The 10,000-nt window shown below is 46.2% G+C and overlaps 1 protein-coding gene across 1 annotated transcript in view; it reads left to right on the top strand.

Moving 5' to 3' along the window:
• The window catches only part of grin2ca (glutamate receptor, ionotropic, N-methyl D-aspartate 2Ca), an 86,787-nt gene that overhangs the window by 63,331 nt on the left and 13,456 nt on the right, over window positions 1–10,000 (top strand). The window contains exon 6 of the mRNA XM_032538175.1: window positions 8,997–9,165. Coding sequence (XP_032394066.1) covers window positions 8,997–9,165 — 169 coding nt within the window. The remainder of the gene's footprint in view (window positions 1–8,996; window positions 9,166–10,000) is intronic.

The following is a 10,000-nucleotide window of genomic DNA, read 5'->3' on the forward strand; positions in this document are numbered from 1 at the left end:
AATATCACCTGGTGCAGCTTCAGAATTTAAGAGGGGGGCATTTAACCTACTGATGCCCGACGCCAACAATAAAGCAGCTTCTACAACTTCCCACTTTGAATAAATGACCTCACGCACACATTTATAGCAATTCCCAAAGACCCATTGTAATGCAGCTGGCAGCCAACTCAAAGCTCAGCCATGAACCCTGGCAGCTGGTGAGACAGGGAACGTTGGGACCTCTGTGTTTACTTGAGGTCTGCCGCGGCAGCCTCGTTTTCCTCTAAAGCGTTCTTTTGTTTCAGTTTGTTGTGACTCGGCTCTGCCCGCTCGCCGCTGCGCCTGTTCATCTCATTGCCTCCTGGTCCTGATGTGTGGGTGCAGAGTCAATTAGACTGGACGTCTGGGGGAGGTTAGGGGTGACATGTCATTAGTGCTCTCTGCATTGCGCCTACGGCTCACTAGTTCGCTGCCGCATGACCTCACACTGCCCACCTAATGCGCTATAGAGGTGTGTCTGTTTTGGTTTCCCTGAAAGCACATAAAGGTTTAATGGTGGACAATAACCTCTCTGTGGTTTGTCTAAAATCATCCTGCCAGGCAGAAGGAGAGACAGCCACTCTGATACGTCTAGTTTTAGAAATACATTTCCCACACAAAGTATTGCCTTCATATATGGAAAAGCTCAGTCTCACTACACAATGGGCACTTCTAAGTGCAGCGGCCTGGTTTCGTTTTTTACTACAAACACAGATTATTCGTGTTTATGAATCACTAATTGCTCACAAAGTAGAAACATGTGGACAAAACCTGCCACCAGGGCAGATTCCGACCTTTTCAAATATCATTTAGATCTTTGTATTTGAATATTGTCGTACAAAGAACACAAAAAAACTTAAAATATAATTATTAGATCACTGCAGATTTCCAATCTCTGAATTAAATACCTCAAATATCGCTTAATTTGTTAAAATTAGCCTTTGACTCTGATGTCGAGATCAACCAATGTATGTTCTCGGCCTTATTAATTAACATGACCGAAGAACTGAGCAATATTTGGCCTTCACATTAGTCTACCTCGGAGAAGGCCCTGTTCATCCTACAGTCGAGCTGACAGTGCCATGGGAGGATGCAGTTGGTGAAGCGTACAATCGCAAAAAGCTGAAGTGCTCTGACCAAGCAACTGAAGCAGGACAAAACGTCTGGAGAACATGGTTGCTCCCAGTGGAGGTCGGCTGCAGAGGTTTTGTGGCCATGTCAACCACGAGGCCGCTGAAAGGGATGGGAGTCCAAGGACGGACCCCTACGACAAGCCATCAAGTCACTGACAGAAGCTGCCGAGCGAAGCAGCAACTGGCTCTGGCTGACAAGAAAGAAGAAGTTGTTCAGCCCTCTGGAGGTGTCGTGGGCCTTTCAACAGAACACCAAGGAAGGAGGGTGCCCACCTAATGACTCCAGTGAAGCAACTGACCCCCCCACCCCACTTGCCAATAACAATATGGTATCGTAAAACCAAGTCCAGTATCGTAAAACCTGCCAAATGTTAGGGATTAAATTCTAATATTTGCCCCTTAAAGTCACTTATTTACACCCATTACATTTTAATGTTAACAAGTGATAAGTGGTTGTGGTCATTATAGTGAAGGCTCTAAATCTGCCAATTACCATTAGCCTATAAATAGTGAGGAAAATAGTTTTTAAAAAATGCTATAAATTTAAAATCCTCATATAACTACAAAAGTGAATGTTGGTTGATGAAAGACAACTTTTTCTTTTAAACAGAGCACTGTACAGTATTTCTTACAAAGCACTAGACTAGACTTTCTGTCCTGTTCCTGACTCAGATCACTGATGAAACTGAAGGACATTTTCATCCCCACATTCCTGGTAATCCTGCTGATAAGTAAGGGGAATTGATTTCAACCCTTACGTCAGCCTCTTTCACTTGGTATGCTGAGTCTGAAACTGTCTGTTTAGCTTCTGCTGCGTGCTCTGTATGGAAGCAGGCCTGCTGTCTTTTTTTCGGGGTCTGTTACGCAGCTTGGCATGTGGTAGTCACTGTACAGGCACATGTCCACGAAAAATGGTTTAGTGTAGTCCATACCACATCAAAGTCTGGGTCAAACTGTTTGTGTTAGGAAGAGAGGGAAATGTGAGGAAAAACAGGCAAGTCTTACCTGAAATACTTAAAGGTGCAATGTGTAGCATTTTAATAGCAATGCAGTAATAAGAGACTTGCAGCAGTACTGTAGATTAACAAATAAAAGATGAGACGATTGCTGGGAAACCTGGCAGCCTCACTCTCTCGACACGTTTTTTTATGCTGTACTACTAGTTTGAAATTAAAAATGTGGTGGATTGCTGCATGGCACAACACAAGAAGAGGCTACTGATACAGTTACAGTTGTGTTCAGAATAATAGCAGTGTGTTTCAAAAAGTGAATAATGCTCAAAATCCTTAGAATAGCTTTTAAGTCCATCATATCAATGCATTGGGAACGCTGCACATTCAATTCCAAATCAAAACATGACCAAAATTGATCAAGTTGGTGTGCTACCTCTACAGAAAGTGAAGAAAAATTATTAGGCTGTTCAAAAAAATAGCAGTATTTGTATTTTTCTTCGCAAACTCAAACATTTACTGTATAAACTGAAAAATGTCTAAAGGGTTTGCTTTACTTTGAATCACTGCACTAATATTTAGTTGCATAACCATTATTCCTGAGAACTGCTTCACATCTGTGTTGCATGCAGTCAACCAACTCCTGGCACCTGTGAACAGGTGTTCCAGCCCAGGATGATTGAACTACATTTCACAATTCTTTGCATTACTGGGTTTGCCTCAGAAACAGCATTTATGATGTCACCCCACAAGTGTTCTATGGGACTGAGGTCCGGGCATTGGGCTGGCCGCTCCATAACATCAATCTGGTTTATCTGGAACCAAGACTTTCCTTGCTTACTGGTGTGTTTTGGGTCATTGTCTTGTTGAAAGACCCCTTTCAAAGGCGTATCCTCTTCAGCATAAGGCAACATGACCTCTCCAAGTATTTTGATGTATTGAAACTGATCCGTGATCCCTCTTATGTGATAAATAGGCCAACACCACAGTATGAGGAACATCCCCATAATATGATGTTTGCACCACCATGGTTTACTGTCTTCAGTGTTCTGTGGCTTGAATTCAGTGCATGGGGGTCGTCGGCCAAACTGTCTAGACCCAAAAAGACCAATTTTGCTCTCGTCAAGCCACAGAAGTTGTGCCATTTCTCCTTTGGCCAGTCAATGTGTCCTTTGGCAAATTTCAGTACATGTCATTTTTTCAGAAATGGGACTTTGCGGGGGGGCTTCTAGCTGATAGCTTTGCTTCACATAGCCTTTTTCTGATCGTAACGGTACTCACAGGTAACTTTCAGTCTTTGAGTTTCCTGGAACTGATCACTGGTTGAGCCTTTGCTATTTTGGCTGTTCTTCGATCCATTTAAATGGTAGTTGGCCATTTTTTCCCCACATCGTTCAGGCTTTGGATGCCATTCCAAGGCATTTGAAATCATTTTGGCTGAGCAGCCTATCATTGTCTGCACTTCTTTATATCTTTTCCTCTCTCCAGTCAACTTTTTACTCAAAGTCCACTATTCCTCAGAGCAATGTCTGGAACAACCCATTGTTCTGAGTATTTCAGTGTGAAATGCACTTTAACCAGCATGCACAACATTTGCTTCCTTCTTTCCTTAACCCTCATGTTTTCCTTGGGTCAAACTGACCCATTTTCAGTTCATTTTTCAGTTCTTTTGGTCACAAAAAACAGGCCATTGAAATTAGCACTGAAAATGTCGACATTAAAAATAACAAAAAACATTAAGAAAAGATCCCACAATACTGAAAAGGTGACAAAAATGTTGGAAAAAGTGATAATTTCAAAAAAACAAACAACCAAAATGGTTTTTTTTCCATGGTTGACGGGAAGACAACACAAGGGTTAAATATGGGACACAATTGACACCCGTTTCTTCACAGAATCAATCACCTCAGTAATTGAACAGAACACTGCTATTATTTTGAACATGCCCCTTTCAATTATAGATTCAATTACACAGAAAGAGCAGCATGCACGTCATGACTGATGAACTCTACAACACTTACTAGTAAATTATTTGCCATGTAGAAATATCACTTCTATCAAAAAATATGATTTGAGGTTAGTGATGTTGGAATGCTATTATTTTGAACTCAACTGTATATCCTGAAGTAAAGTGAGTATGCTGCTACAACTAACCAGCATTACTAACTAGCAAAAAAAGAGAGCAACAGTTAAATGTGTCTTTATTTACAAAAATTACACCCCTGCAACCCTCCAGACACACAAATTCTGAAAATGATGGCAAATTGACATTGACCCTGGTGAGTATTGTGAAGCGGCTCAACCCTAGTTTCCATTAAACAAGGTCTACTCAATAGAAAGTTACTCAAAGTAATAACTGAAGAAATGAACTATATGTTTGCACTGAGCCTTTCATTTGGCATCTTGAAGTTGTAACTTCCTTCAAGTTACATTTTGAGACTGCTGGCTATGGCCAGGTTGCCATTATACAGTCCAAACAATCCAGCAATGACTTTCACTTCTGTCTGCCATTGTCTGTTTCTGATTCATTTATGTCGACTTTGTTTTGGTCCGCCCAGCTGTCCGTCCATCTGTTGGGGCCGCGACATAATGCACAAGCCTGTGGAGTAGCCCCAACTGTCCCTCATGCAACCCCCCCACCCTCCACCCCATCAATTTCCTGACGTCAGAGCTGGTTTTCTCACCTCCGTCAGCTACATCGTCAGCTTTACGTTCACTTCTCAGTCCCTCATTCCTTCTCAGTCATACGTTGTTGTTGAAATCAGTTGTGATGACCTGCTGTGTGTACCGTTACCAGAAGAATACAAACCACTGGAACACCTTTGTGTTTCAATAGGATTTAACATTTAAGATCTGTCATTTCTGAGGCTGGTAATAGGGTTTTGTAGAAAAACGTTCATAATTCTCATCCATCATCCATCCATCTTCATCCGCTTATCCGGTATCGGGTCGCGGGGGCAGCAGCTCCAGTAGGGGACCCCAAACTTCCCTTCCCGAGCCACATCAACCAGCTCCGACTGGGGGATCCCGAGGCGTTCCCAGGCCAGGTTGGAGATATAATCTCTCCACCTAGTCCTGGGTCTTCCCCGAGGCCTCCCCCACTGGACGTGCCTGGAACACCTCCCTAGGGAGGCGCCCAGGAGGCATCCTTACCAGATGCCCGAACCACTCAACTGCTCCTTTCGACGCGAAGAGCAGTGGCTCTACTCCAGCTCCTCTCGGATGACTGAGCTCTCACCCTATCTCTAAGGGAACGCCAGCCACCCTCCTGAGGAAACCCATTTCGGCCGCTGTACCCTGGATCTCGTTCTTTCGGTCAGACCCAGCCTTCATGACCATAGGTGAGGGTAGGAACGAAAATTGCCCTAATCGAGAGCTTTGCCTCTGGCTCAGCTCTCTTTTCGTCACAACGGTGCGATAAATGGAATGTAATACCGCACCGGCTGCTCCGATTCTCCGACCATCTCACGCTCCATAGTCCCCTCACTCGCGAACAAGACCCCAAGGTACTTAAACTCCTTCACTTGGGGTAAGGACTCACTCCCCACCCGAAGAAAGCACTCCATCGGTTTCCTGCTGAGAACCATGGCCTCAGATTTAGAGGTGCTGATCCTCATCCCAGCCGCTTCACACTGCTGCGAACCGATCCAGTGAGTGCTGAAGGTCACAGACCGATGAGCCTACAGGACCACATCATCTGCAAAAAGCAGTGAAGATCCCGAGCCCCCGAACTCAACCCCTCCCCGCCCCGACTACGCCCGATATCCTGTCCATAAATATTACAAACAGGATTGGTGACAAAGCGCAGCCCTGGCGGAGCCACCCCTCACCTGGAACGGTCCGACTTACTGCCGAGAACCCGGACACAGCTCTCGCTTGGTCATACAGAGATTGGATGGCCTAAGAAGGGACCCCCTCACCCCATATTCCCGCAGCACCTCCCACAATTTCTCCCGGGGGACCCGGTCATCCGCCTTCTCCAGATCCACAAAACACATGTAGACTGGTTGGGATACTCCCAGCCCCCTCCAGATCCTTGCGAGAGTAATCTGATCCGTTGTTCACGACCAGGACGGAATCCGCATTGTTCCCTTCAATCCGAGGTTCGACTATCGCCGAACCCTCCTTTCCAGCACTTGGAGTAGACTTTACCAGGAGGCTGAGAGTGTGATACCCCTGATTGGCACACACCCTCTGGTCCCCCTTTTTGAAGAGGGGAACCACCACCCGGTCTGCCACTCCTTAGGCACCGTCCCAGACTTCCACGCAATTTGAAGAGGCGTGTCCCAAGACAGCCCCTCCACACCCAACTGTCAGCATTTCTGGACGGATCTCATCAATCCCTGGGGCTTTGCCGCTGTGGTTGTTTGACTACCTCAGCGACTTCCACCAGGAAATTGACGACATCCCCCATCATCCTCCAGCTCGGCCTCCACCAAGAGGCGTGTCAGCTGGATTTGGAGTTCCTCAAAGTGCTCCTTCCACCGCCCTATTACCTCCTCAGTTGAGGTCAACAAGGTCCCACCCTTACTGTATACAGCTTGGATGATTCCTCGCTTCCCCTTCCTAGGTGGCGAACGTTTTCCAGACACCTTGGTGCCGACCGAAAGTCCTTCTCCTTTCTTCTCCGAACTTCTCCCACACCCGCTGCTTTCCTCTGCACAGCAGAGGCTGCAGCCCTTCGGGCCCGTCGGTACCCTGCAACTGCCTCCGGAGTCCTCCGAGACAACATATCCCGGAAAGACTCCTTCTTCAGTCGGACGGCTTCCCTGACCACCGGTGTCCACCAGGGTGTTCGTGGGTTACCGCCCCTTGAGGCACCTAAAACCCTAAGACCACAGCTCGCCGCCGCAGCTTTAGCAATGGAAGCTTTGAACATTGTCCACTCAGGTTCAATGCCCCCAACCTCCACAGGGATGCACGAAAAGCTCCGCCGGAGGTGTGAGTTGAAAGTCCGTCGGACAGGGGCCTCCTCCAGACGTTCCCAGTTTACCCGCACTACCCGTTTGGGCTTACCAGGTCTGTCCAGAGTCTTCCCCCACCCCCTGACCCAACTCACCACCAGATGGTGATCAGTTGACAGCTCTGCCCCTCTCTTCACCCGAGTGTCCAAAACATACGGCCTCAGATCAGATGAAACGATTATAAAATCGATCATTGACCTTTGGCCTAGGGTGCTCTGGTACCAAGTACACTTATGAGCATCCCTATGTTCGAACATGGTGTTTGTGATGGACAATCCATGACTAGCACAGAAGTCCAACAACAGACAACCACTCTGGTTTAGATCAGGGAGGCCGTTCCTCCCAATCACGCCTCTCCAAGTATCTCCATCATTGCCCACGTGTGCATTGAAGTCCCCCAGCAGAACTATGAGTCCCCTACTGAGCCCCTACAGGACTCCATTCAAGGTCTCCAAGAGGCCGAATACTCCGAACTCTGTGTGGTGCATATGCACAAACAACAGTCAGAGTTTTCCCCCCCCATCACCCGCAGGCGTAGGAGGCGACCCTCTCGTCCACCGGGGTAAAAACTCCAACGCAGCGGCGCTCAGCCGGGGCTTGTGAGTATCCCCACACCCGCCCGGCGCCTCACACCATGGGCAACTCCGGAGTAGGACAAGTCCACCCCCCTATCAGGAACGGTTCCAGAACCGAGACTGTGCGTAGAGTAAGACCCCACCAGATCTAACCGGTAGCGCTCCACCTCCCGCACAGTATCCGGCTCCTTCCCCACAGAGAGGTGACTTCCACGTCCCCAGAGCCAGCCTCTGCCGCCCGGTTCTGGTCCGTCGAAGCCCCTGACCTTCGCTGCACCCTATAGCAGCGCACCCGACCCCTTTGGATCCTCCCACATGGTGGGCCCATGGGCTGGAGGGAGAGGTGCCCGTTTCTTTTCGGGCTGTGCCCGACCGGGCTCCGTGGCAAACCCGCCACCAACGCTCGCTCACGAGCCCACCGTCTGGGCCTGGCTCCAACGGGGGCCCCGGCTTCCTCCGGCGGGGTCTCTCTATCCCTTCCGTGCTCACACTCGAAGTCTTTGAACCATTCTTTGTCTGGCCCCTCCCCCATATTTCTCAGTATTGTAAAAAGTATTGTTCTGTATATGCCGAAAACTGGGGTATTGTATCAGCACTTCTATTAAAAATGACTCCAAATAAAGAGATTTAGATCTGTTAGTTTACCACATCATCACATTAGTGAGTACAATGTTATCTTCACTGACAAAATGATCAGTTATGAATAGAGAACATATGGATGGCCAACTAAAAAAAAAAGATTTATAAAACAAAATTATCTTTTAAGTAAGATAGTATTTACTGCAGGGCTGCTGTATTGCGTTACATTATTTTATATACTGTGTGTGAGTGAGTGAGTGAGTGAGTGAGTGAGTGAGTGAGTGAGTGTGTGTGTGTGTGTGTGTAACACACACTCACAGTAACACAGTACATTGCAGGAAGATGCATGTTTTGTAAAATAGCGGCGCGTGTCTAAACTAAACTGCAAAGGCAGTTATACTTTTCTCTTTTCTGCAAAATTTCAACCCTACATATCTAAATATTGCTCATTATTTCACATTACAGTATTTTATCCATTCCAAATATAGGCCTTGATTATAATGGTATTTCCAATAATACAATCCTAATAATGTATTGGAGATAATAACTTGTGATTTCCCTTCCATTGATAACAGAGTTTAATAGCATCATCTGTAACAATGAAAAGTGAGCCGTCTAGATTAACAGAAACCTATAATGTGAAGAAACCAGTTCAGCAGGAAAGACACTGACCTTCAAATGAAACCTTGAAGACTAAACTTCTCCCAAATGTTGTCGTTTGTGATAATCAGATTTACCACACTCTTTTTGTCCCTCTCTCTGTCCCTCTCTCTGTAGTATTGTAGGTCACACTGAGCCATACACTAAACTGTGCTGTAAAGGCTTCTGCATAGACATCCTGAAGAAGTTGTCCCGCACCATAAAGTTTTCCTACGATCTCTACCTGGTCACCAACGGCAAGCACGGCAAGCTGGTCCGAGGCATTTGGAATGGGATGATCGGAGAGGTAAGAAGGACCAACAGCTAACCGTACAATGAATATAGTGACATCACCGACATGATGGATGAGGTTATTTCTCTGTTGTTGCAGGAGTGAAACATTTTTGAGCCGTTTCTGATTTAACAAAAAGGGTTTTACTCTTTTACAAAAAGGTCCCTTTCTGTAGGGATTCTTTCCATAATGTTGTCAGACATGTCTCATGTCAGTGGTAAAAAAACAAAACAAACAGGTGACAGAGATCGAGGATGCGCATTTTCCCTACAGGATTACATTGCAGCCCTGTTCGTGGCTGCCGGTTACAGCGTTATAGCTCAGTACTGGACCAATTTCAGAGATGTTTCTCCACATAAATCACTTAACAAATGCATGGAGAAACAGGTCGAGAAAAAATACTCTTACTTAACATTGATTGATTTGTTGTTTATTACTTTTGTATGGGATCAGAGTAAAACCCACTAATTGACCTATTGTGGTAGTACATTTAAAATCAGGAGCTAATCATTAGGCGCTCAACCTGTGTGCCAACGACAGATAACAGCGAAATCAGAGGGATAGCTTCAGACAAGACCCTTTCTTTGCTTCAGTAAACAGGAAAAGCAATTTGAAGTCAAGATTAATGAGTGCATTAATGGGTACCAAGGTCACTCTGGTGGGTGAGGGAGGGACTGTTGTACAAAGAGGAGGAGTAGGTGTCCTTGTGAATAATCTCAACAGCCAGCGTCCTCTGGCCAGCCCTCCTCTTGAAGAGTTTGAAGGATACAATATTAGTTGGCCTTTTTTCCCCTTTTTCAAAAACAGGAAGGCTATTGTGCTCAATGAGGCATCGACCTCCACTGCAGAG

The sequence above is a fragment of the Etheostoma spectabile genome, chromosome 15 (assembly GCF_008692095.1).
Source record: "Etheostoma spectabile isolate EspeVRDwgs_2016 chromosome 15, UIUC_Espe_1.0, whole genome shotgun sequence".
NCBI classification, from domain to species: Eukaryota; Metazoa; Chordata; class Actinopteri; order Perciformes; family Percidae; genus Etheostoma; species Etheostoma spectabile.